This window comes from Prionailurus bengalensis, chromosome E1 (assembly GCF_016509475.1).
Source record: "Prionailurus bengalensis isolate Pbe53 chromosome E1, Fcat_Pben_1.1_paternal_pri, whole genome shotgun sequence".
Taxonomy (NCBI): domain Eukaryota; kingdom Metazoa; phylum Chordata; class Mammalia; order Carnivora; family Felidae; genus Prionailurus; species Prionailurus bengalensis.
The window spans coordinates 55,403,181-55,429,831 of NC_057347.1; the positions used below are offsets into that span (position 1 = coordinate 55,403,181).

A 26,651-nucleotide genomic window follows, 5' to 3' on the forward strand; every position below is an offset into this window, starting at 1 on the left:
CCCCGGTAGAAAAGAAGGCGAAGGCTGTGCTAGGCTCTCATCACGCCGTCCCGGCAGCCACTCAGGGCTAAGAGATAGTATAGCCCCGGGCCTGGCACACAGTGGGTACCCAGTATGTACTTGCTGGGTGTTCTTGGTGCTGGTTTGTTCATTCTTTCCCTTCATCCTGCCCCACCCCACTCCGCCTGCTGTTCTCTCATTGTATGCTCCTTTTCATGAGAGAATGTTTTCAAGAGCGCAGACAGAATCTTACAACAAACAGTGCATTGTCTGAGTGACCCAGAGCACACTCTGCGGGCCCAGGGTGGCCAGAGGCTACAGGGAAGGGAGCGGAGAGTGGGAAACTTGGGTGGGCAGTGGCCGATTGCTGAGGGAACTAGCCCTCGGGAGTTGTGGTTCTTCACATCAGAATCAGGCCCTTTGTTCCCGAGAACTAGGCAGACCAAAAGAGAGTTGATTGGTTTGTTTTTAAAAGACTAAGCTAATAAGCAGCAGGTAATGTTTGAAATATTTATGCACAGGGCGGTTTTGAATGCTTTGAATCCCACAGCCCAGGGAACCCCGAACTCTGTTTCTCCTGTATCTTGGGTTGGATGGCCTAAGGTGAGAAGGATGACATACCAAGCAACTCTGCGAGTTTCCAGAATCCTGGGATGGTGTTGTAGGAACACAACCGGGCGGGCTGGAGCTGGCTCACTCCGTGAGCCAGTGATGCGCCCCCCACCTGGGCCTCGGTCCAGCGACGAGAGAACGAATACCCCGGAATCTGGCAGACGCTGCAGATCACAGCTCTTCCCCTGCTCACCTCCCACCCCCCAGCTGGCTGTTAAACATTCACCAGCACACCCTGCACGTACCCTTTCCTTCAAAGTTAACTGCTGGACGTAGTAGCATGCATTCTTGACACTTGTCCCCTCTTCCCCCGGGTTGGCACATGCTGGTTCCTTCTGGTCATTTGATCTCAACTCAGATGACACCCGCGGAGAGGCCACTAGGAACACCATTGTACCGTTTCATAGCCTTTATCTCTCCCGGAAAACGTATGTGCCCTTTTTTTTTTTTCTTTTTTTCTTTTTAAACTTCATGTCTGGCCCTGATCCTTCCCCCGCCCGCAGTCATCCCCTGACATCCACACTCACAGAATTTTTCTCTCTCTGTCCTCCCACAGCCTCCTTTTCTGAAAGAGTCCGGAACATGTCGCCTGATGAAATCAAGATCCCACCTGAACCCCCTGGCAGATGTTCAAATCACTTACAAGTAAGTACAGAGCTCGGCTGATGAGGCCTGTGTAGATGAGAAAGCCTGGGTCACGTGTCTCGTTTGGTCCGACTTTAAGAGCCCTTCCGTAAAAGAAACAGCCAGGTGGGCAGGAGCGTGCAGTCCTGGTTACCTCTCTTAGCCTGCCATCAGGAGTTTGCTCTGTCCCCACCGCCACCCTCTGCCTCATCACCTGATGCTGTTCTAGCTGGGACCCCCTAGCTCGCCCTCAGGTCTGAAGCCGAGGCAGAGAAAATAAGGTACCTTCCATGCAACCCAGCTGAGCCAGTGGGGACCTTTGCCAAGAAACTGAGGGACCATTAAAATGTAAAATAAACAAGGTAGAAACACCAAAACACAAGCATTTCTGTGCCTGAGATTCCTGTGCTCCTATTCCTGACGTGGCAGTTCACTAGCTTGTCTGACAGAATCGCAGACAGACGTGGCCTGAAGTTCTGAAATCCCAAGGAGGTAGACTATTTCGTGCAGTTACTCCGTTGAGAGCAGGACCTCAGGGGGGGAGGGGGGGCGGGCCCTGGGGTTTGCACCTCCTTTTCAGCCCCTCTGATTGTTTCCCCTTGTCCTCTGGGGGTTCCCCTGTGTGTGGAACCTTGCGACAGACCATGGGGCGGACACCCAGGGCTGCCCACTAGTGGCATCGGGTCCACCTGCCCCACCTCTCATCCCACAGATTCTGCTGGTGCCTCTGGCCACACCACAGGCCCACAGCACCATCCTGACGGATAGATGACTAAGGGGACCCGGGGCTCTGGAATGCAGCTGGCTGGGCAGGGCCAGAGTCGGGGTTGGGGGCACAGTAAAGATTCTCTTCCTTTCCCAGAAGTCTCCTCCCTTTGCTGAGTTGTCCACCCCCCCCCCCCAGGATAGCATCTCCCCTCCCTGCCAGGCAACAAGCCGCAGCCTGTAAGGACAGTCTGGCGATCTACCAGACAGAGACAACCGGCTGGCTCAGCCTTCAAGTTCAGTGTATTTCTCATTTTTAGATTCTCCTAATCGTGGAAACCACGACATCAAGTGAACGCTTTAGTTGACTTGAAATGGGAGAACCCATCTGATGGCCCAGAAAACCCAGAAAAGTAATCTGTAAGATACAGGTCACCCTCCATTTGCCAGGTCTTCTGTGGAAAGCCTCCCTTTGCCCTCGAAGAGATAACGTTGAAGTTTGTGGCTCTTGGTTGTCTCTTCCGTGGTAAATGTATTACAAACCTCTCTCTGCACTTCAGTGCTTCCTCTGGCCAGTCTCGGCAGAAAGATTCAGCCTCCTGACAAAGGGAGTGGATCACCTCTCCTGATGTTCCCAAAGGGCGTCACACAGGACCTCCGGCCCTGCCCACCTCCTGTCGCAGGTGAAGAGTGCCCCAAATGTTTTCCTTCTGGAGAGTCTGTGCCTTTAGCCGCCACTAGTGGGGGAGGCTGCAGAGAGACCTTGCCCTGGGCCAGCACCAGCCTTGCTGGGTAAGACTGGTCCACCTCACAGGTGGCTCTGTCCTGAGACTCGGGTGTCTGGGGCCTCTTCACGCGCTGGAAAGTGTGGAGGCCATCTGCTGCAGGGATCATCTGTGGATCTTGAGATAACCTGTGGGACTGGTCTGCATTCCTGCCAGATGACCCTCCTATTGCCGGTTGAAAGCCAGAGAGCAGGGGTTTTGGGGGCGGGGGAGTTCTAATGAGATGAGCTCTTGACCCCTGACAGTGCCTCTTCATAAAGTGGTGGGGACTGGCCATCTGTGAGCCTCCCTACAAGGGACACCGTAGGAAGCTTATGAGACCAAATCCAAAAAACTCTACTCCTGCCTTCCTCCGCAAGAACTTAGCCTTCCCAGGTCTCCCACTGAGGACTTGACCCGGTGTTTAAATTCGAAACCAGCATGGAGCCCCTGCCCATCCACTCTTTGCCTGAATCCTCTTTGGATGATTCAGGAGCTGATTCACAGGTGGGGATACGTTCGTTGTCTTGTCCACGGTTTCTCTTCCTCGACCTTTTACCACCCCCTCTCCCAGCCATCCAGAGGGAGGAAGCAAAACGAAAACAGACTGATCTCAGTCTGTCTTATTTGTGCTCCGCGCCGGTCACAGGCTGGGTGGAGAAAGACAGTGTGGCTGGAGTAGGGCTGCGCATGGTTCTGTGGGTCTCCTGTGACCAAGTGTCCCCACACAGCACGTGTGACCACAGACTGGGATTGTTGGTGGTGGGGTGGCGTCATAAGTGCCCTTCTGTTTCTCCGCCTAGGACAAGATCCAGAAGCTTTATGAGCGGAAGATAAAGGAGGGAATGGATATGAATTACATTATCCAAAGGAAGAAAGAATTTCGGAACCCCAGGTGAGTTTCCCATGGGCCTGCAGGGTCAGTTGAGTCGCTGATGTTGGACTGGGGACTGGGATGCCCCCGTGGAGGTGGCAGGGTGAGGCTCGGCTAAGATCCCCCCTCTGTCCAAAGGGGCCATCGCCCAGACTGCAGTTAACACGGAAGCCAGGGTGTGGAGTGGATGCTGAGAGACCTGAGCTGGGCTGGAGGAGGCCTGGCCGGGTTCTCTTGCTCGCCCTACTCCTAAGGCACACAGCCTCACAACGTCTCAGTTTCCTCATCTCTATAATGAGGGAATTGGACTAGGCAATTCCCGTGGGTTCCTCTTTCACTTCCAGAATGTCACTGATTCTGCGTACAGGTGACAGGTTTTGCGAACAGAGCTGTGTCCAGGGTCTGAGCAGGTGGCGCACCTGGGAAAGTCTGGTATGGTGGTGACCTCAAGGACGTGCCCCGGCCCTTATGTGGGCCCAACCCGGCCACACAAACTGAGGGTCAGATGTCTAGATAAGACCAAAAACAAAAACAAAAAAAAAGCCCACGGCCCTTACCTGGACACCATACCCGTCCTGGCTAACGGTCCATCTCTCTGGGAGTGGGGAGGACGACGAGTGACTTCGTGTCAGGCCAGTGGACGTTTCCCGTTCTGTCGGGAAGCCTGTTTACAACAATTCAGCTGGGTTTAAAGGGTTCGTCTGGGCCCAGGAACTAGACCGTTCTGGCCTCTCAAAATCAGGTACCACACAGTCCACGGGACTAGGGCCTGCTCAGTGCCTTCTGGCATTTTTCTTTCAGCATCTATGAGAAGCTGATCCAGTTCTGTGCAATTGACGAGCTCGGCACCAACTACCCAAAGGTACGTCCCGTGTGCAGAGGCTGAGGGTTGAGGGGAGGGTACCCAGGGCCCTGTGCTCACCTCGCTGGATTCAGCCTGGAGCTGCTGAAAGGCCCGTGTAGCGGCAGTGCTGGCTGAAGAGCACAGTTCCCTGCTCCCTTGTCGGGAGTCCCCGCTGCTCTGGAATAGTCCGGGGAGAGATTGCGGTGACAGACCCGGCCCCAAGCCCCAACCGGTCAGTGAGGGTGGACTTGGCTGTGCTCTGATGGCACAGCCCGTCAACAGGCTCGTCCCTGCTTCATATTCCCAAGAGCAAATCGGCCACCACTTTGGCTAGAAACCCAGGATAACATCTGAGTCCCTATGCCCTTAGAGCAGGGGGAGTCCAGGCCAGGAAAATCCATGGAAAGATTCGGGGAGAAGGGACTTGAGTTTCTAAACCATTGGTCATCCAGTGACCCTTGCTGGCTGCAGCATTAACTCTTTATTTTTCAGGATATGTTTGACCCTCATGGCTGGTCCGAGGACTCCTACTACGAGGCATTAGGTAGGTGGCCATCCATCCATCTATCCTGTCTGTTCATCCAGTCAGTCAGCCAACATGTATTTCAGGGTCCCCACTGTGTCAGGCCGTGTCGGAGGAGGTAGGTACACAGTGTTGAACAAGACAGACCCGCTCTGACTCAGGAGGCTTATGATGCAGCACAGAAGGCAGAGCGGTCCTAGCAGTGAGCAGTGTTGGGGGAGAGCGCCCAGGCAGGGCCGTCTAGCCAGCCGAAGGGGTGGGACGGCCTTGCTGTGGGGGCCGTGTTCAAGACGAGGTTTGAAGACGTACAGAGGCCAGTCTGGCAGATGCAGACAGTGTCCCAGGCAGGGGGACGGAGTCTTCTGAGGCCGGTGAGAAAGCATTTTCTCAAGGGTCCCAGTAGGGAGGACTGGGAGGAATTACAGAGCCCAGGCCCTCAGATGGCAGACCTGAATCGGCAGCCCGTGGGCCAGGTCTGGCCTGAAAATGTGTTGTGTTTGGCCCACACGTCTTATCTTGTTTTAACTTGAATCAGTTGCCAACGTTTTACCTAAAATCCATAACGCAGCTGCTCTTGGTCAGTGGGAAGGTATTCCACCCTGGGCTTGCGTCCCCGTCCGCGCACAGTGACAGTCAGCTAGGGCTCAGGGGCAGCTCACCCCTCCAGACGAGGTCCTTTACATCTGAGGCCTCTGCTCTGTAGATCTAAGCCCGCTTCCCTTTGCTGGTCACAAAAGGACGGTGAAACTGTGCGGCCTCGAGGCCACCTGCGCGCGGGTGTGGGGGCGTGACAAGTGCTGTTGTGGGGTCCCTCCGCCTAGAGTGTCTCTTCACGCGGGAGCTGTCCCAGGGCTGCTTTTGTTACAACTTCTCTGGTCTCTGTAGCTAAAGCCCAGAAGATCGAGATGGACAAACTGGAAAAGGCCAAAAAGGAGCGAACCAAAGTAAGTGGTGGACAAGGGTCCTGAAGGAAAAGGCAGGTGTCTAGGGTGTCGTTTCCCACCACCCCCCACCTTCAGCTTGAAGGTGCCTCTCGGTTACTTCCATTTGGTTTCTTGGGGTCTTGTGGTTTGCTGCGCGATGTCCTCCTTGGCCTCCCCCTTCCAGCTGCAGAGCCCCGGTGGTCTCTCTTTAGTGTCACCAGTGTCCTCCCTGAGAGGTGTATTCCTTCCGAGAGTACTTACTTGGCCCCCAGATCTGATCTGCACAGTCCGCCTCGGAGCTTCCTTGTAGGTCCCATGTCTGGTGGCCGGGTGACCCCTCGTTTTAGGGCTCTGAGCACCACTTCTTCCCAAGCAGCATGTTCTGGATCCTTTGGGGAACGGAAATTTGGCTCTGAGACTAAATGAGACTTGTGCCCTTTGTGAGCAGTCTCCGAGACAGAACACTGGGCCTCGGGGCACCAGCTCTGCCCACCCTTGGTTTGGTCTGACCTCCTGCAGCAGCTGTGGCCTCCAGGATGTGCCCCTGACCCCTGAGCAGAAAGGCTGCCAGCCCTCTGGGAGCCGGTGCAGGGGCGATCGGGTCTTGTCGTTCTTAGCGCTTGGTGAACTGCCCCTCTCTCTCTTTCCCTCCCCATTCCAAACCCCAGGCTTAGTGTGGGACGTGTCTGCGGCCCCTGGGGACCAAAGCTGTGCTTCTCCCGTGCGGGTGGGTGCGCCTCCATCCCGGGTGCCGGGCGCAGTGGCGGGCCGGGGTGCCCTGCTCGTGCAGAAACTTGGAGACACCGGGAGCATTCCGTGTCAGTTTGGAGGGCTCTCCTCAAAATGGTAGAAGTCCCTCCAACGCCTCTCCCTCCCTCAGACAACACGACAGGGCTGCCTCCCAGTGCCTCCTGTGTATGGTGCCGGACTCTGCCGCCCGGGAGCAGACGCTGGCAGAGGATGCGGATAAACAGCTTGGCACAGGTTTTCTCTCTTTCCTCTTCCCCCTCCAGATCGAGTTTGTGACAGGCACCAAGAAAGGTACCACGACCAACGCCACGGCCACCACCACCACCACGGCCAGCACAGCGGTTGCAGGTAGCAGGCTGCCTCGTTTGGGGGAGCAGAGGCCATGGGGATCTGGGCCCAGGTTCCACCTTGCTGTGCTTCTTTCCTGACCCCAGAGTTTGTGAGGCATCTTGGGAGCCTGGGGTGGGGTCCCCGGTTCATCGGCTGCCCCTCGCACTTCCGTGGCAGGCGGCCCCGAAGCTCTGACCGCTGCCTGCTAGAAAAGGCAGCGTCGCTCTTTGGTCTGTCTTGATCCTGACTCATCCCTTGCCTTCCTCCAGATGCCCAGAAGAGAAAGAGCAAGTGGGATTCGGCCATTCCGGTGACAACGATAGCCCAGCCAACCATCCTCACCACCACGGCCACCCTGCCAGCTGTCGTCACGGTGACCACCAGTGCCAGCGGCTCCAAGACCACGGTGATCTCTGCCGTGGGCACCATCGTGAAAAAGGCCAAGCAGTGACCCGAAGGAGCAGCCCGGGTGGCTCGGACACTCTCCCTTCCATCGAGGGGAGGGGCCGCTCCAGGACTTGATGAGAGTGCGCGACCCGGGGACCGACGCGGCACAGAGGTGCCGCTTTGTGTGTTTCAGGACTGGGATCTGCTCCCGCGACGCCACCCCAAGAGGAGTCTCCGTGTGTCGTTCCGGCCAGGAAAAGGACATAGCCACAGAGGAGTCGGGTGCTCCGGAGAGCGTCCACACACCGCTTGGGGTCTGGTGCCCTATTAAAAGTGCTGTGTTCTTACATCTCAGCATCTTGGATGCAGTGGCCTCTGCTGTGGTCCGTTTTCAGGCACATGTGGAAGTTCCAAGTGTCCTCTCCTCTTCCCCGTTGGGGTTATTACCTCAGGGTAGGTAACGGAGTGGCCGAAGCCTGTGGCGCTAGGGGAGGCCCCGTGTCCCGGCTGTCTGCTGCCCTGATCCTGAAACCCAGCTGGTTATCAGATGAGAGCCGAGGCCTCTGCTCCCTTGGGGGCAACTGAGCCCTCTGGGACCACTTTTTGGACACACCCAGGCTTTTGAAGTCAGCCGGTTACCAGAAGGCCTGGGTTTGATCCCCAACCCACACAGCCAGAGGGGCCTCAGCGCCTGGCCAAGGTTGCCCCGGTCCTTCAGTGCCCGCCGAGTGCGGCCAGCAGGCTCCTCGCGGCGCGGGACATGACTCACCTCCTGCGCTGGCCGGCGGCAGCTCATTGTTTACGTGCGAGCCAGGCTCCTGGGAGGACCCTGCCACCCCACCTTTCCTGTGCCTGTTATCTCTGCCCCACAGCAGCATCTGGGCAGCGCCAGCGGCCGCCGGGCTCCTCTTGGGGCCAAAACAGATTTCCCAGCCGCTGTCGGCCCAAAAGCCGGGAGGAAATTCGCTTGCCTTTCTTGCTGTTTGGCAGCTCTCCGGTCCAGCGGAAGGGCTACGTGTCAGAGAGGGAAGCCGGGCCGTGAAGAGCCGGGTTGCTTCTGTGGCACGGGCAGAGCTTTAGAACGATGGTCCTCAAAGTGCACCTGGTAACTGTTGCATGACCAAAGGAGTGTGGTGATCCTGCCCTGCCGTCCCCGAAAGAAAAGGGGACTCACATTGGTCCCTTCCCCCGTCCCCCCAGCCACACACACTTGGGCACCAAGGGAGGTCCATTGTCCCCCTCCCCTCCTTTGCTGGGACTTCGCGGCCCCGGAGAGGAGCTGCTGTGCCCTGAGTCCCAAGAGGGTCTCTGAAGGCTGGCTGCCCTGCAGCCTCCAGCAGGGGCACCTCCGTAGTGTGGGGGCTCTGGGGCTTGCGCGGGAGGCTGTGTGGCACAATGGGAGTGGCACTGGACGCAGACTCGGCCCCTCTGCCCTGGATCCTGGGTTAAACTTGAAGTTGTGTGTTGGTTGGTGTGTCTTGGGCCATTGTCTCTGTGAGTCCCCTCTGTCAAATCACCGTAATAAAGCTTTGTAAGGTGGTTGTGAGGAGTCCGTGAGCTGATTCGCGCAAGAGCTTTATAAACTGTAAGGGACCCTGCAAGTGTGTGTCGCTGGCCTGTCCAGCGCCTTCTTGCTTTAGACCAAGGACAGAAACTCCACAGCTGATAAAAAAAAACTCCAAGGTCATGGCCCTTTGCTGTCCTCTGGGCACCCACTGCCCTCCCATTGAGCAGTAATGACCACTCACCCAATGAGTTGGGCAGCCCCAGGGTAGCCCCCCGGAAGCCTTGTGAGTTGGGTCAAGGTCTCTAATCCCTCTGAACTTTACTCTTTTTGTAAAACAAGATCAGTGCCTGCCCACCTTAGTCCCACTGAGGGTGGCCCGGGGTCAAATGACCAGTTTCTTTCCGTGGAAACGGTGTCACAGGCACGAGGCACCAAGTGGTTTCTGCCAGGTCAGCCGAGCCCTCCCACCCACCCGGGCATCCCTGCTTCTTCCTGTGCTTCTAGGAGCACGACCTTATGATCTGTCCTGGGCCAAGAGCTCCACACCTGAGATCCTGTGCCGTCCCCACATGTGGCGGGCCACTTCGGAAACCCCTCTCCGTCGCCATCACTCCTGCTTAGTTCCGGCCCTCGTCCCTCTTGTGGCAGATTGCTCCGACCTCGTCCGTGTGTTTTCTCGGTCTTTCCCGCTCCCACCCAGGTTCCATCTGGCCACCTCCTCCTACACCCCGTCATCACAGGACTCTCGCCAGGTCGCGTGGCCCCTGCTTTCCCCCTGAGAGTCCCCCTTCAGTGTGGCACGGGAAGGACACCAGTGGCCTCGTCACCACTCCCAGCCTCCCGAGGCCTCCAGCTCCTTTTCTCCACTGCCCTTTGACCATCCCCACCTCTGCACATGCGGCACTAACAGATGCGGCTCAGGCCTTCCTTCCCGGTCTCCCCTGGGCGTTCATCGCTCCTTTCTCCGTGCCTTGTAACGGCTGAGCACACGTTGGGGGCCAAGACCGCTCGTGTCTCCCTGTTCTCCTTGTGAGTGGAGACAGAGTGGTCAGCCACCCTGTGCCCCAAGTGCCCAGGTGACTCGAGGGACAGGGATGGAGGGAGAGGTGGTTCCTGCCCGCTCGGTCACTGGTCTGAAAGCTCCCAACCCTCATCCCACCCGCACGGCCTTCTGTTCTGGATTACCGGCACGTTGGCAATTGTTGAGGCCCAGTGATAGGCACAGAAAGGTTCATTCACTATCCCCTCCGAATTCTGTGTATGTTTAAAATCTGTTAAAGAAAAAAAAAAAAAAAAAATGAAAGGGCCGTTGAGCCAGAAAAGAAGAATGAGGAAGATCTCCATGGACAGATCTGGAGTGATCTCAAGGAAGGAGAAAATGACAGGGGCAGGGTGCAGAACACCGCGTGCCATACACTGCCTGTTGTGAAGAAAGAGAGCAAAGAGGTAAAAGAATAAACTCCCAAGAAATTAAGAAAATTCTCTAATGTTTGGGAAACATCAATATGAATTCATGACTCCAAAAAAAAAAAAAAATTTCCCAGCTATGTCCACTGGAAGGACCCGGAAGCAGTGGCCCGTAGGAGCAGTCAGTACAAGCAGCACCCAGATCTTGACCTCATAATGCGACTCCCCACAAAAAGGAATAGGGCTCCTTAGAGAAAGGGCTGATCCCGAAATCTAAGTGGGACTGGGGCAGTTTATTACAGGAAGCCAGGAAGACTGACAGGAGTGTTCCAAAGGTCAATTGAACCGGTTTTGAAGGGATCTCCCCCTGGCCAAATGGGATTAAATTTGAACCTTCAGAAAGAATGCAATTATTGGGGCGCCTGGGTGGCTCAGTCGGTTAAGCGTCCGACTTCAGCCCAGGTCATGATCTCGCGGTCTGTGGGTTCGAGCCCCGCGTCGGGCTCTGGGCTGTCAGCCCAGAGCCTGGAGCCTGTTTCAGATTCTGTGTCTCCCTCTCTCTCTGACCCTCCCCGTTCATGCTCTGTCTCTCTCTGCCTCAAAAATAAATAAATGTTTAAAAAATAAATAAATAAATACATAAATAAATAAATAAATAAATAAATGCAATTATTGTCAAAAAGGAAAAACTCTCGTTCCCTGCACACTACCACTCACAACACCCCCAGAACACTTCTGACACCAAATGTGTAGGCTTTTCACATCCTGTAATTTCTTAAGTTTATTTACTTAGTGGGGAGAGCGAGCACGTGAGCAGGGTATACCAGGCAGAGAGAGAAGGGAGAGAGAATCCCAAGCAGGCTCTGGGTTGTCAGCACAGAGTCTGATGTGGGGTTTCAACTCATGAATGGTGGGTGAGACCATGACCTCAGCTGAAATCAAGAGTCGGACACTTAACTGATTGAGCCATCCACGCAGCCCCCACATCGTGTAAGTCTGACACCAACTGCTTGTAGTTTGCGCAGACCCCAGGTTAAGAGCTTAGTACCACAAGACTGCCCCCTGCTCAAATGCTGATTGTAGGGCCAGGCCCCTGGCACTTCTGACCAACTGGTTATAAATTGGGAGTTCCCATGACCCCCTCTTCAGACTCAATAATTGGCTAGAATGGCTCACGGAACTCAGGAATAACAGTCGACTTATTAGACTAGCTTATGAAAGGGATACAACGCAGAAACAGCCAGATAAAAGAGATACATAGGGGGCTCAGTAGGGATTAAGGAGTATGGAGCTCCCACGCCTTCTTTGGGCACACCACCCTCCCAGCACACCAGGTGTTCAACAAGCTGGAAACTCTCTGAACCCCCTTTGGTTAGGATTTTGATGGCGGCTGATTCAGTACGAGGTATGGTGGATTAAATCACTGGCCATTGGGGATGGAACTCAATCTCCAGTCCATTCGCCCCACTCCCCAGAGGTCGGTGGGGGTGGGGTGGGGGTGGGGAAGGGTTGAGGCTTGAAAGTTCCAACTCTAATCATGCGGTTGGTTCCCCTGACAACCAGCACCCCCATCCTTAGTGGCTTTCCAAAAGTCACCTCATTAACATAAACTGGTGTGATTGAAAGGGACTTGTCATGAATAACAAAAGACACTCCTTTCACCTCTATGGCTCCAGAGCTGCTCTGGGAACCATGGACAATGACCATTTATAGATGTCTTACTATATCACAACATCACCATTGTACACTATTGAGTAAATACAAAATTATTCATGCAAAAAAAATTACTCATGCATAGTATTTGAAAAAAAAAATGTAGTCGTGGACCACTGGAATTGAATACCTTAACTCTTTACTCTGAAATTGATAGTTAAAAGAATTCACCCTTTGGGCATTCCTGATGGAATTCTAAAACGGCGCAATCATTCTGGAAAATAGTATGGCGGTCCTCAAAAAAGTAAACATGGGATTGATTACCACATGATCCATCAATCCCACTTTTGGGGATATATCCAAAAGAATTGAAAATAGGGTGGAGAAGATTTATTTGCACACCCCTGTTCATACAGCAGCATTATTCACAATCTCCAAGAAGTGGAAACAACCCAATGCCCATTGACGGAGGAATGGATAAACAAAATGTGGTATTTAGATACTAAGGAATATTATTCAATCTTAAAAAGGCAGAAAACCTTGCCTTATGACAAGTGAAATAAGTCAACCACAAAAGATAAATGCTGTTTTATTCCACTTATATAAGGTATCTAAACTAGTCAGATTCATTGAGGCAAAAATAGAATGGTAATTAACCAGGGACTAGAGGAGGAGGAAATGGGGAACTGTTTAAGGGGTACAGAGTTTCAATTGGCAACATGAAAAGTTCTGGAGACCTCTTGCCCAACAGTGTGAATATACTTGACACTATTTTTATGCCATGTTTTTACCCCAAGTGAAATCTGTTGGGTTGTTTGGTAATCTTAATAGTGATTTGGGGGCGCCTGGGTGGCTCAGTCGTTTAAGCATCCCACTTCGGCTCAGGTCATGATCTCACAGTGCGTGGGTTCAAGCCCTGCGTCGGGCTCTGTGGGATTCTATGTCTCCCTCTCTCTCTGCTTTTCCCCTGCTCATGTTCTCTCCCTGTCTCTCAAAAATAAATAAATGCTAAAAATTAAATATATGCTATATATGGATATATATATATATATATATATATATATATATAGGGATATACATATAGGGATATATAGAGAGAGAGGGATATATATATATATATATATATATATATACACACACACACATAAGGATATATATATAGGGATATATATATAAGGATATTTTAAAGGCTCTGTCTTGTTTGATTTTTTTAATATTAGAGAGAGAGCGAGTAGGAGAGGGGCAAAGAAACAGAGACAGAATCTGAAGCAGGCTCCAGGCTCCAAGCTGTCAACACAGAGCCCAATGCAGGGCTTGAACTCACAAACCGTGAGATCATGACCTGAGCTGAAGTCAGATGCTTAACCGACTGAGCCACCCAGGCGCCCCTCAGGGTTTTTTTTTAATTAATTTTTTTTAAGTAGGCTCCACACCCAATGTGGGGCTTGAACTCATGACCCTGAGATCAAGAGTCACACGCTCTACCAACGGAGTCAGCCATATCCTATATTTTTGGAGGCACATAGTTCATTCCCTGTTGATGAGCAGAACTGATTTTTTTTTTTTTAATCAGAGGATGCATTCTATTAATGTAGAAACAGGAAATCACCATTCTTCAATCCCAAAATTCAGGCAAAGATCAACAATGGATCTTTGATCCAAAAATGGATCCACAATCACCTTCACTAAAACCCTTCAGTGAAAGTTTGTGGGGAAGTGGGCAGGGTGACAAAGCATCATCACCCCGTCTAGATTACTTCTTAATCACAAAGTAAATAACGTATTTTTACAATGGGGAAAGATGGCAGTCGTTTCCTTAATAATTACTAACAGCCAGACAGCTGACATCATGTGCCACCCAATAAAACACACCCAACACCATCTATGATCAGCCTTGCCAAAAATGTTTCCCATAAATCTAATCAGGCCTTTATACATAACTTCCAGTTTACAGTAGACTAAAAAAAAAAAAAAAAAAAAAGTCCAATGACACCATGAGGAAGCAATCAGACAAATCTGTACAGTAGGACATTTTACAGATCTATTGACCCTTTGCCCTTTGTGGGTTGTTTTTGGTTTTTTTTTTTTTTTTAATGTTTATTTATTTCTGAGAGAAAGAGAACACAAGCAGGGGAGGGGCAGAGAGAGACACACACACAGAGTCCGAAGCAGGCTCCAGGCTCCGAGCTGTCAGCACAGAGCCCGACACAGGGCTCAAACCCCAGAATCGTGAGATCACGACCTGAGCTGAAGTCGGACGCTTAATCGACTCAGCCACCCAGGTGCCCCAATTGGCCTGTTTCTTTGAAAGGTCAGTGGTGTGGTGGGTGGGGGTGAAACTGTTTTAAAGCAGGAAAGAGATAAAACAGTCAAATGTAATGGGTGACGTGGATTGGACTCAAATTCAAAAGGAAACAATTTTTTAAAAGTCAAAAAAAAAAAAGGAAACAGTTATAACAGACATCTTTGGCACAATGAAGAAATTTTAATATGGACTGAATCATAGATAATAGGACATCCCTGTTCATTTTCGCTGGTGTGAAAAAGCTATTGTGGTTATGTGGGGGACTGATCTTGGGAGAGGCCTGCCTAGATGAAATGTCATGGTCTCTTCAACTTAAATTCAAATAAAAAGATATATAGGTGTTCCCGGGCGGCTCAGTAGGTTCAGCGTCCGACTTCGGCGCAGGTCATGATCTCGTGGTTCATGGGTTCGAGTCCTGCGTCGGGCTCTGTGCTGACAGCTCGGAGCCTGGAGCCTGTTTCGGATTCTGTGTCTCCCTCTCTCTCTGCCCCTCCCCTGCTCATGCTCTGTCTCTCTCTGTCTCTCAAAAATAAATGTAAAAAAAAAAAATTCAGATAAAAAGATATATAAATACATAAATAAAGCAAATATGGCAAACGTTAACTCTTGGGTTTAGGTGATCTTTGTACAATACAAGTCATCTTTATACTCTTTTTTTTTCAAACTTTTTTTGTATGTTTGCAAATATTCAACATAAAAAGTCGGGGGTGGTGCACCTGGGTGGCTCAGTTAGTTAAGCGTCCAACTCTTGATCTCAGCTCAGGTCTTGATCTCAGGGAACTTACTTAAAAGTAAAAAAACATTCTGGAGTAGCTCAGGTCCTCAGGGTGCTTGTGCTGGCCTGGAACACCCAGACCTGAGTGCCTCAACCAAACCGGGACTCCTGCCACAGTGCTTCCAAATCCAGGAGCCAGCCTCTCTGAGTTCCTGGCAGGTCCAGAGCAGCTCTCAAAGACGACTGGGCAAGCTGGCGGCAGTGACTGTGGCTCACACAGTTGCAGTGAGCACTCGTGTGTCCGTGGCACCTCCATACCCAGTGCCAGCTACTCCCACGATCACTCTGAGAGTTGCCAGTGTGCAAGCCTGTTTACACATGAGAGCACCGACGGTTGGGAGGCTTTGTGGCAGTCCCATCAGCTTCAGCCACACTTTCGCTGAGCACCTGCTCCGTGCCAGGCACTGCGCTAGGAGCTGGAGATAAAAAGGTGTGCTAGAGAGCGTTGGTCCTCAGGGTTCACAGTCCAATGGAGAAGAAAGACCCCTAAACGGATCATTTCAAACCCATGTGGCAAACGGCATGAAAAAGTCACGCCCTGGGGGGCCACAGGGACGCGTAACCCAACCGAGGGTGCAGGGAGGTCAGGGAGACTCTCTGGAGCAGGCCACATCAGCACAAGGCTTTCAAGTAAAAAAGGGATAAACCAGGCTGGTTGGGGGCAGGGATTGGGAAGGAGAACCGAGCTATCTGGAGCAGAGCCCAGCCTGGGGTTAAAGCGTGGTGGCTTGAAGCTGCCTGCTTTGGGCAGGGGGCGCTGCTGGCCATGGGTGTGGTCTGACATTGTTGGCAGGTGGGACTCGAGAAGTAGACCAAGTCCCGGGGACTTGAGAGGCTCCAGCTTGAGCACGTGTGGACCTTGAAGGACTGCAGGCAGAGGACTGGAGGGGTCAGATTCGTGAACCCGCTTGTCAAGAACAACTATAAGCACTTGAGTGCCTACTCCATGCCGGGTCGAGACTGGCCACTTGATGGGTATTACTCAGATTTTAAGGAGCTTTAAGTACCTTGCTTGAGGACACTCAGGGAAGCGGTCCTTCTCGGCATCTCCCTCTGGACACACGCGGAGGCCGAGGGTGGGGGAGGCTGAGAGGAGGACCCGGTGAATGACAGATCAGGCTTGGGTCATCCCTGGGCCCCTGCCTCGCGCAGGACAGAAGCCATGAGCACAGTCGATTGCCGTCGGGGCCGCGGGGCTGCTCACCGCCTAGCGCCCGCAGGTGGGAGAGCGGCGGCCGGGCAGGGGGTCTACGAGGCCACCCCGGGCCGGGCCCGACGCATCCGGGCAGCCGAGAGTCTGCAGGCTGGAGGGGTGGGGAGGCGCCGCGCCCGGGGCTGGACTGGAGAGAGAGAGGGGAGGCTCCTCCCCTGCCCCCGCCGCCGTCGGTCGGGACGAGGGGCCGGGCGCCGCGGGAACCGCAGCCTTTTCCGGGGGGCGGGCCCGGCGACGGCGGCGCCCCGGCTCCTGCCCCGACAGGTGTGCGCCGCGCGCAGGAATGCGGCCTGCCTGACTCACCAGCGCCTCCTTCCCACCTGCCGCCCGCCCCATAAAGCGGTCCCCTCCCCGCGGCCGCCGCCCGCCGCCCGCCCTCCCTGCCACCCGCCCTCCGGGCAGTCCCCGGACAGTCCCGGCTCGCCCGCGCGCTGCAGCCGGAGCGGCCCAGCGGAGCCCAGCGCGGGGAGGGCGCGCGTCCGCGCCAAGGTAGGTCTGGCCTCCGACCGCGGCGGGCGCCGGGGGGCCTGGGCACAGGGCGGGGGTGGGGGTGGGGGAGCCGGGGATCGCCGGGCTGCACCCCTCCTGCGCCTCCAGTGCCCCTGGCGGCCTGAGCTGGGCATCCATTCTGGGACTTTGGAGGAGAGGAGGAGAAAGTGAGTGCCCACCCCGCCCCGGCCAGCAACTCAGGGGACCCTGTTGGGAGGGCTGGGTGGCTTTTTGTTTCCTCAGCTCTTCCCTTCCTAAAGGCTGGCAGGCCTTGGCCCCATCCTGCCCCTGCCGGTGCCTGGCCTGCCAGGGTGTGCCCAGATGGCAGCTGGGGGCAGAGGGGCAGTGGAGCTGGAGGAGGCTCTTGCCTTCAGACCTCTGAGCTAGAAGAGGGAGCAAGGAGAGAGGCCTGGGAGTCCGGTGAATGTTTGAGAGAAGGGGGCAGAGGTTAGGCAGTGGCTGGCAGGCCTCCTGGGCTGGGCCCCTCTGGGGGTTGCAAAAAAAGTAGAGGGAGCAGCCACCCGGAGGCAGAGATCACCCTGTTCGCCTGGGCCGGGCCTGTTACGTGCGGCGCCATAGTCCTTGCGGAGTCTGGAGAGTCCCTGACTCTCCTCTTGGCCAAGCACATGCCTTCACTCCTCCCAAAGTCGCCTCAGGACACCCTTTCTCCAGGAAGCTCTCTTGACCTCATTCCGCAGCCCCGGGGGCTGTGCCCACCACTGAACCTCCTCCTGTGCTTGGCCCCTTCCTCACCTGCTCAGCCTCTGGGCGGCCCTCTGGCTGTGGTGCAGGGCCTTCCAAGGACTTCTGATAGCAGGGCTTGGGCTCTTCCTCACCTCACCGTGGCCTTGCCACACTCTGAAGCCAAGGATCTGACTGAGCTGGAAGTGAAGGCTGAGGGTCTCCATCCTGGGCGCTGAGAGAAGAGAGCGAGCTGGATGACAGCAGGGAAGGGGTGCCTGTCTCCTTGGCCCTGATTTCCGTGGGTGATAGAGCAGCCAAGGGGCCAGGAGATGGGAAAGCCGGAGGGGTGGGGGCTGTGGTGGGCAGGTGCATATGTGCTAAGCAGGGGTCCCGCGGGATGGGGTGAAGCGTGGGTTCTGGGAGAGCTCCCAGGACTGGGACGGTTCCTAAAAAGCCCCAGCAGTCTGGTGGGGCCCACGGTGTCCTGGAGGGTGCGTGTCCTGAGTGCCTGGCCCAGCCTGTGGTCGCAACTTCCGATAAGCCCACAGTCTTAACCTTTATGTGAGATTTCGTTGTGTTTAACATTGACAGCTAGTTTTACAACTTTTTAAATACAAGCTGAGTCAGACAAGACATTCTTTTTTTTTAAATTTTTTTAACGTTTTATTTATTTTTGAGACAGAGAGAGACAGAGTATGAACAGGGGAGGGTCAGAGAGAGGGAGACACAGAATCTGAAACAGGCTCCAGGCTCTGAGCGGTCAGCACAGAGCCCGACACGGGGCTCGAACTCACGGACCGCGAGATCATGACCTGAGCCGAAGTCGGCCCCTTAACCGACTGAGCCACCCAGGCGCCCCAGACAAGACATTCTTGAGTGCATAACTAACCCCCTAATGCCATCTTATGGCCTCTGAGGATAACGTGGAGGTTAAATGGGGTCTGGACTGCCCTGGTCCTGTGCGGGCTGCCTCCCTACTGACTATGGAGAGAGTAAGCCTTGCAGCCTTCTGCCTCATATCCATTCCTCCTCTGGGAAATGGGGGTAATGCCATCACCCCCCACTGGGTTCCTGCACAGATTAAGTAGCAATCATGTCTGTGAAGCGCTGGGCACATGCCCGCTATGTGCCCAGCCTGTGGGCACGGGAAGGTGAGTAAAAGCTGAGCTCAGCCCTTTAGTTCCTGGACCTGTATGTGTAATGGTGCCCCAGAGAGGTCCAAGTCTGCAGCCTGTATTCCGTAGCATGTGGGTGTGGTACCTATGCCCCAAGGCTGCAGGAAAGTCATTTTCCCCAGGGAGCCTCCCCTTGGCTGGCTCAGGGCTCCCCTACCTCAGGCCCCTCCCCAGCTCCCTCCGCCTGTGGATGTGTTGGGACTGCCCTGCTCGTGGCCTCCTGGGAGCTGCATGCGTTAGAGGGAGGGAGGCAGTGCCTTCCTGCCCCCTTCCACAAGCTTCCCCAGCCCTCGGGGGGGAAACTTGCAGGGGAGGCCTTAGCTCCCCACACCCTGGAGCTGCCCCTGCCCCACAAGCCAAGGACTGGGGAAAGGTCCCAGGAGAAAGGGCCAGTGGGCATGTGGACACTGGCCCTGGAGAAAGAAGCCAGGGCCCTAAGGTCTGTCCTCAGCTCTGCCCGGCTCCTTCTCTTCCCGAGGCAGCAGGCCACCTATCTTTTAAAAGGTCTCTTGGGGCGCCTGGGTGGCTCAGTCGGTTGGGCGTCCGACTTCGGCTCAGGTCATGATCTCGCGGTCCGTGAGTTCGAGCCCCACGTCGGGCTCTGTGCTGACCGCTCAGAGCCTGGAGCCTGTTTCAGATTCTGTGTCTCCCTCTCTCTCTGACCTTCCCCCATTCATGCTCTGTCTCTCTCTGTCTCAAAAATGAATAAACGTTAAAAAAAATTTTTTTAATAAAAAAAAAATTAAAAAAAAGGTCTCAGGGATGCCAGTGCCCACCCCGAAGTTCACTGGTGAGCTGAGACAGTGTAATAGTGAGCCAGAGGCAGGCGGATTCCTGGGGAGTCTGGCACACTGTGTGTGTGTGTGTGTTTGTGTGTGCATAAGTGAGTGCGCAGGAGAGGCTTGTAATCTACTCCGGGTTAACTTCTGAAGGGGTGATATGCTCAGGGACCCCAACAACCCAACTCTGGAGCAGGCGGAGGTAGGAGCTGGGGCAGGGGACCCCACTTCTGATGGGCCCGCAGTCATTACAGAGCCTAGCTGAGTGCCACAAGCTCTCTCCTCCCCTCCGCAGGCCCCAGATACTGGAAGGGGCCCCTCTCCTCGTGGCCACACCACCTTCATCAAAGGGCAAATAGGCCAAGACAGGGAGGGGGCAGGAAGGGAGGGCCAGGCCCTCAAGGGGTGGCGTCCCCGTTGGGTGAGACCAGACGCAGGCCCACTGGGATCTGAAAGCAAAGGCAGAGTAAACCCTGCCCTGCCCTCAATGAGATCAGCATAAGAGCCCGGGCCCTAGGGCAAGCTCGGAGCCCAGAGTCCTCAATGACGAGAGGATGGGCCCTCCCCGGGCAGGGTGCAGGCCGGCAGGCCATCTGGTCACTCCAGGGATGGCAAGGAAGAGGACAGTGGAAGAGAAGAGTTGGGGGCCCTGGACCAGTGGCCTTTAACATCACTGAAGGTCTCAGGGCCTCGGTTTCCACGCCGGTGCAGTGAGGATTCTAGACTTCCGACGGGAGCCCAGTGAGCTGATGGCCGCGACCTGGGCTGTGAAAGCGTCATATGTCAGTTGTGGTTGTTACGCAGGAGGAAGAGGATGGCAGGGCTGCGTCCCAGCCCATGGACCAGCCTGCTGCTGGCAGCCCTACTGAGTGTCAGCTTCCCCGGGCAAATGGGTGAGTCTGGCACACGTCTCCAGCAGCCTTCTGGGCACGGGCATCCCTTTCAAGGTTGTCTCCCCCCCGACACTCACTTGGCCACTCAACGAACAACCACGGCCCATTTCGAGGGCTGGGGAGCGGTGAGCCTGAGCCATGCGGCCCAGAACACGGAGGGAGGAAGACTTGCTCTAGAAGAGAGAGAAGATGCCCACTCAGAGAACTGAGGCACTTGTAGGGTGTTCTTTTTAGGAATCGGGAGGAGAGGGGGACTGGTGAGTCGTCACCTGCCCTCTCTGAGTGCCTGCGGTCTGGAACCAGCTCCTACCGATGAAATTTGGCCTGTCGGAGGAGGCTGTGTTGATAGCCTGAAATAGACCGTGGCGGGAATATGGGCAAATGCTGCAAGGCAGGGCTCCTGCCTCCCCAGAGCCCCTGTTAAACACTGACAGTGCACCTTTGCCCGGATCCCAGGAGGCCAGTCACTGTGTGCCCTGGGTGCACACAGTAGGTCCTCACTGCGACTTTTAACTGAACAGAACCCAAGGGAATGCCCATAACCTTTGAGAAAACTCGGCAGTTTTCCTTCATTCGTTTACGAACAATTTGCTGGTGTGCCAGGCTTGGGCTAGCCATGGGGGACACAGCGACAAACAAGACAGACACAGTCCCCTTTACCCTGGAGGAGCTGGAGAGGGACAGCCAGGCCGTCCCTGCCAGGTGTGAGATCTGGCTCTGCCCTAAACTGGGCAGATCGGCTACCGGCTGGCCTCCATTTCCTCCTCTGTAAGATGAGAGACAGTCCCATCTCTCTTCGTTGAGGATGCACGTTGGGAAAGGGCTCGGTCACCGGTGAGGTTCATCTCAGCGGGTCTGCTCCCCTCTGCCCTCCAGCGAACCGCTGCAAGAAAGCCCAGGTGAAGAGCTGCACCGAGTGCATCCGCGTGGACAGGAACTGTGCCTACTGCACCGATGAGGTGAGCTGCTGTCACCCGCCTGCCCTCCTGAGCCCAGCACCGGCCCAGCCCCGTTCCCCAAAGTGCGCGCCCCACCCCGCTGGGCCCCACCCCTGGGCTCTGGCTGAGTCCACACTTGCCACACCCTCAGCCCAGCCCCAGGCCGGGGGCGGGTGTGGAACAGGCAAGGGTCAGGATAAGTCCAGGGTTGGGACAGCCAGGGGAGGGGATGGGCACTGCCCCCCGTGACCTCATCTCCTTTGACCAGATCTTCAAGGAGCGGCGCTGCAACACCCAGGCAGAGCTGCTGGCTGCGGGGTGCCGGCAGGAGAGCGTGGTGGTCATGGAGAGCAGCTTCGAGATCACAGAGGTGCCCAGAGCGGGGGCTCAAGGGAGGTGGGCCCTCCATGCTCGAGGCGGGCTGTTCACAGGGGTCCGCTGTGTCCGCTGCTTGGGCTGAGAGGCTCCCCATCAGGTCTCCGGAGTGGCCCTCCAGCCAGCTGTCCCCCTCCCCTGGACACAGGAGACCCAGATCGACACCACCCTGCAGCGCAGCCAGGTGTCGCCCCAGAGGCTGCGGGTCCGGCTTCGGCCAGGCGGGGAGCAGCACTTTCAGCTGCTTGTGTTCGAGCCCAGCGAGAGCCCTGTGGACCTGTACATCCTCATGGACTTCTCTAACTCCATGTCTGATGATCTGGACAACCTCAAGCAGATGGGGGAGAAGCTGGGTATGGCTGGGCCAGTGTAGAGGACCGTGGGGCAGGGGAGAGAGAGGGTGGCCTCACCCAGCTGGCTGGGCACCTGCTCGGGAGGCCAGGGCTCAAGATAGCTGCTCCCACCCCACAAGGAAGGATAGGACATCTGAGCCCCCCGCCAGGAATTTCCTCCTTGCCCATTCTCGGGGCCGGGGGTCACCGCTAGACCCCACTAGCCAGTCGGGACTTCACAGAAGGCGCAGGCTGGGGGGGGCAGCAGAGCCCTCTGGCCCTGACAAGGAGCACACCCATGGCCGTGAGGCTCAGGCTCACGCCAGCTCCGCAGCCAACTGGTCCAGTTCCCCCGCCACCCCTTCCGGCTTGCTCCACGCTCGAGTCCGGGCCCCCCGAATCCCGTCTCCCCTATCTGTGAACAGGGACAAGGGCTACTGTGAACATGAACTGATGTTCACATGCAAGGTATTGACAGGGGGTCGTTCTCCCCTCTTCCTCCTTCCCGAGCCAGCCCCCCACCCCCGCCCGGCCCCCTGCACTGATGTGGGGGTGTTGGGGCTCAGCTGCCCCCTCTTTTTCCTGTTGACATCCAGCTGAGGTCCTGAGGAAGCTCACCAACGACTACACTATTGGATTTGGCAAGTTTGTGGACAAAGTCAGCGTCCCTCAGACGGACATGAGGCCCGAGAAGTGAGTGACCGAATGGGCGAGGGTCCTGGCCACGGGCCCCGCCTCCTCTCCACCAGGGCGCTCTCCAGTGTTCTGGTTGAAGCAAGCCAAAGGGGCACTTCCAGAGAGGGTGGGCCCAGGGATATATGGGGTCTTCGCCCCTGACTCTGTCTCTGTCTCCCTCCACCTCTGCCCAGGCTGAAGGAGCCATGGCCCAACAGTGACCCCCCCTTCTCCTTCAAGAACGTCATCAGCCTGACAGAAGACTTGGCTGAGTTCAGGAACAAACTCCTAAAAGAGCGGATCTCGGGCAACCTGGACGCTCCTGAAGGAGGTTTTGATGCCATCCTGCAGGCGGCCGTGTGCACGGTGAGTGCCAGGGAGAGACCCGCCTGCCTAGACCAGGGTCGTGTTCTTCTGCAAGGGCGTGAGCTGCCCACTGGCGTGCTCTGGTGCCAGGCGGAGACCCCCATGCGCGAAGACAAGCCCAGAGTCTCCGGGTGGCCCTCCATGACAAGCCGGGTGGAGATGTGCCGGGATCCAAGATCCCCCGGCCTAAGCAGTCATAGCCTGCTCTTGTATCAGCCAGCGAAGCAGACGTGAGTTCTGAGGTTCTGGAATCTTCCGTGCCCTGAAGCCAGCCTACCACCCATCTCCATGCGAATGCCAGTCTTCCAGGAGCCAGTCTCCAACTGCACTGGGCAGCTGAAGAGGGCAGTTTTTATGTGCATATCAGTTTTTTTTTTCATCTTAAAAATAATACACCCATCTTATAAACAATGTGGGAAACAAAGGACAGAAATTGCCTACAGTGTCACCACGGTTGGCCAGCCCGCCGGCCATGTGATATCTCACCGGCATATTTTGTTCCCTTTCCCTGATTTTATACAGCTGGAGTCGGTGTACTTATAATTCTGAAATTTGCTCTTTTTTTTTTTCTACTTCACGCTATCGTGAGCATTTCTGCTTGTAATACAGTTTTCCAAATCACCCCATATATTTTTCTAACAAACTGCCGTGCCCAGCTGTCATCTGTTTCGGCCGGCCTTTTCATGTAACATTGCGTGTGTACGTTTTCCGACGCAGTTGAAATTTTCTCGCCTGGTGGTTAGGAAGCTGGGAGAGCCGGCTGGATGAACCTGGCTCAGATCTTGCCTGGTGGCCGCTGTGTGGACAGACCCTGGCTGCATCTTTCTTGCTGTTTTCTGCTGCCCACCGCCGTCGCTCCTGTGCTGTCTGTCACGTGATGATGGCATGCCGTGAATCCCGTGGTTTAGCTGAGCTCCTGTCGGGACCCACTTTCTCAGGCACGCGTGATGTGGCAATGCATTATCTTCAGTAGGCAGCTTGCTCGAAGGGCCTCCCTTCTTTGTCCTTCCCAGAGGGACATCGGCTGGCGCCCCGACAGCACCCACCTGCTGGTGTTCTCCACGGAGTCTGCTTTCCACTATGAGGCTGACGGTGCTAATGTGCTGGCCGGCATCATGAGCCGCAATGACGAGGCATGCCACCTCGATGCCTCGGGTACCTATACCCAGTATAGGACGCAGGACTACCCGTCAGTGCCCACCCTGGTGCGCCTGCTTGCCAAACACAACATTATCCCCATCTTCGCCGTCACCAACTACTCCTACAGCTATTACGAGGTGCGGGGCCGAGGCCTCACTGGGCAAGAGGGGGGGCGGGAGGGGGGTCCACAGAACTTCTCAAACATTCCCTCCCCTCCCTCCCCCCTTCTCCTTCCTTCCCGAAACTTTTGCCCCTCCCAAAGGGCCAAATGCATCCTGATGGAAATGGGAGGTCCTGTGCCCACCCGCCAACCCAACTCCCAAACAGGCAGGGGTGGGGAGGGCAGGCTCTAGAATACCCCAGGCCTTGGTTTCCCCATCTGCGAGGTGAGGATAAGCTCAAAGCTGTGGTCCAGATGCAATGAGCCAATACTCGCTGAGGGCTTAGCCCCGGGCTGGCATTGTCTCCCACAGAGGCTGCGGACGTATTTCCCGGTCTCCTCGCTGGGGGTGCTTCAGGAGGACTCCTCCAACATCGTGGACCTGCTGCAGGAAGCCTTTCAAGTGAGGGGCAGTGTGGGCTCCAGTCTGAGTCCTTCTGGGGCAGGGCTGGAGAGGGGCAGAATGGGCAATGGATGTCCCAAGGAAACGCTGAGGAACAGGACAGGCCAGGGAGGAAGGGTCTCTGCTGTTCCCTGAGGACGCTGAGGAGCCCGCCTTAGCCCGGCCCCAGCTTCCTGAGGGCTCTGACACCCGGAGCACCCTCTCTTCCACCTCAGTCCTCCATGCACGGTGGGTGGAGCTCGGCCAGGCCTTCCAGAGTGGGTGAGCCCAGGGTCCCCCACCCAGACCGTTGATTGCTTGCTCCTCCTTTAGCGCATTCGCTCCGACCTGGACATCCGGGCCCTGGAAAGCCCCCGGGGCCTGCGGACAGAGGTCACCTCTGAGATGTTCGAAAAGACGAATACTGGGTCCTTTCACATCCAGCGGGGGAAAGTGGTACGCCTCTGTGGGGCTTCGGGGCAGGGGAGGGTGGGCACAGGGACCCGTACTGGAGGGAGTGGTCTGCCTGAGCAGAGGTCAAGGGCGTAACGTACAGGAGCACCTTGCTGGCCGTGTCGGTGGAGCATGCGGGGTCATGAGTTTGAGCCCCACGTTGGGCATAAAGATTACTGAGTAAAAAAAAAAAAAAGTTTTTTAATAATAAAAGAAAAAGAGCGTGGCCTTCAGAATCAGACAGGCCTAGGTTCGAAGTCCCCTGAGTCAGCCACTCGGATGACTTTGGCACCTTCCTCACCCCGTCCCCATCTGCGGAGTCGGGATTCATCAGTACTGAGCTCAGAGCGTTGGTCAGATGAGTGAGCGGGCCATCTGTGCCTCTTGTCATCTTTGGTGCTGTTGTTGTCCCGACTGTGCCTAGAAGGAGCAGGTTTTTAGTCGTGAGGAGGGGCAGCAGGGAGCCGGGTACCAAGGTTCCAGGCACATCCCTGAAACTTGAGGGCTAAGAATCTTGGCACAGCCACTCCCTGCTTGTCCAGCCGCGTCTCCTCTGGCTGACGGTGGGGTCTCTGCAGGGCACCTACCAGGTGCAGCTGCGGGCTCTGGAAGAGCTGGATGGGACCCACGTGTGCCAGCTGGGAGAAGAGGACCAGAAGGGCAACATCCATCTCAAGCCCTCCTTCTCGGATGGCCTCAGGATGGACGTGGGCATCATCTGTGATGTGTGCCCCTGTGAGCTGGTACGATGTGGCTCCCCCAGGCGGGAGGGAAGCGCTGGCCGACTGCCGTGGGGCCCTGAGGAACGAAGCAGAGCCTCCGGTGGCCATAGCTGCCTTGCGGGGCGCCCGGAGGGGCAGAGGCAGCAGAAGCGTCTAGTGGCCCCGTTTCCCCAGTGGCGCTGTCACGCCTTGCCACAATCTCGTTCCAGCAAAAAGAAGTGCGTTCAGCTCACTGCAGCTACCACGGAGACTTCATGTGTGGACACTGTGTGTGTAATGAGGGCTGGTGAGTGTGTGGGGGCCAAGATGGCACCCGGGATGCCCTGGCCGCTGCAAGGCTCTGATGGGGGCGGGGGGGGGGGGGACACACCGTGCATGCCCAGATGAAGAAGGTGGGATGGTGGGTCATAGAAAGGCTCAGAAAGGGGCAGGCCCGGTTGTGAAGTGGATTCAATCCAAAGCCCTTCAAAATGCATAGATACAAAGGACGTCTTTGCTTTTTTGGTTTTTTTTTTTTTTTAATCTTTTTTTTTTTAACGTTTATTTATTTTTGAGACAGAGAGAGACAGAGCATGAACGGGGGAGGGTCAGAGAGAGGGAGACACAGAATCTGAAACAGGCTCCAGGCTCTGAGCTGTCAGCACAGAGCCTGACGTGGGGCTCGAACTCACGGACCGTGAGATCATGACCTGAGCCGAAGTTGGCCGCTTAACCGACTGAGCCACCCAGGCGCCCCACAAAGGACGTCTTTGGGAAAAGATGCAAGGATCAGGACGGTGGTGGCCGGCAGGGCGTGGGGACTAGATGTTGGGGGACAGACACGAGGGGGACACTTTGTGCCTCTAGTATTCTGAACTACGCGCACGCATTACCTGATCAGAAACGAGCTCCT

The 26,651-nt window shown here is 55.7% G+C and overlaps 2 protein-coding genes across 7 annotated transcripts in view; both read left to right on the forward strand.

Moving 5' to 3' along the window:
• LOC122485903 (SAP30 binding protein) overlaps positions 1 to 8,877 on the forward strand; it is a 36,868-nt gene extending 27,991 nt beyond the window's left edge. For all 3 annotated transcript variants that reach the window (XM_043585295.1, XM_043585296.1, XM_043585297.1), the window contains 7 exons: positions 1,169 to 1,257; positions 3,509 to 3,600; positions 4,381 to 4,441; positions 4,916 to 4,967; positions 5,832 to 5,890; positions 6,883 to 6,967; positions 7,219 to 8,877. In XM_043585295.1, the coding sequence (XP_043441230.1) occupies positions 1,169 to 1,257; positions 3,509 to 3,600; positions 4,381 to 4,441; positions 4,916 to 4,967; positions 5,832 to 5,890; positions 6,883 to 6,967; positions 7,219 to 7,400 (620 nt within the window). In that variant the 3' untranslated portion in view covers positions 7,401 to 8,877. The remainder of the gene's footprint in view (positions 1 to 1,168; positions 1,258 to 3,508; positions 3,601 to 4,380; positions 4,442 to 4,915; positions 4,968 to 5,831; positions 5,891 to 6,882; positions 6,968 to 7,218) is intronic.
• Positions 8,878 to 16,402: 7,525 nt separating this feature from the next.
• Positions 16,403 to 26,651, forward strand: part of ITGB4 (integrin subunit beta 4) — a 30,799-nt gene continuing 20,550 nt past the window's right edge. Inside the window, exons 1-12 of one of the 4 annotated variants that reach the window (XM_043585301.1) lie at positions 16,403 to 16,685; positions 20,128 to 20,216; positions 21,093 to 21,175; positions 21,423 to 21,524; positions 21,678 to 21,882; positions 22,458 to 22,554; positions 22,731 to 22,902; positions 23,916 to 24,179; positions 24,516 to 24,605; positions 24,918 to 25,040; positions 25,616 to 25,780; positions 25,969 to 26,045. In XM_043585301.1, coding sequence (XP_043441236.1) covers positions 20,138 to 20,216; positions 21,093 to 21,175; positions 21,423 to 21,524; positions 21,678 to 21,882; positions 22,458 to 22,554; positions 22,731 to 22,902; positions 23,916 to 24,179; positions 24,516 to 24,605; positions 24,918 to 25,040; positions 25,616 to 25,780; positions 25,969 to 26,045 — 1,457 coding nt within the window. In that variant the 5' untranslated portion in view covers positions 16,403 to 16,685; positions 20,128 to 20,137. The remainder of the gene's footprint in view (positions 16,686 to 20,127; positions 20,217 to 21,092; positions 21,176 to 21,422; positions 21,525 to 21,677; positions 21,883 to 22,457; positions 22,555 to 22,730; positions 22,903 to 23,915; positions 24,180 to 24,515; positions 24,606 to 24,917; positions 25,041 to 25,615; positions 25,781 to 25,968; positions 26,046 to 26,651) is intronic. The other 3 variants (XM_043585302.1, XM_043585303.1, XM_043585304.1) reach the window with 3 other exon arrangements.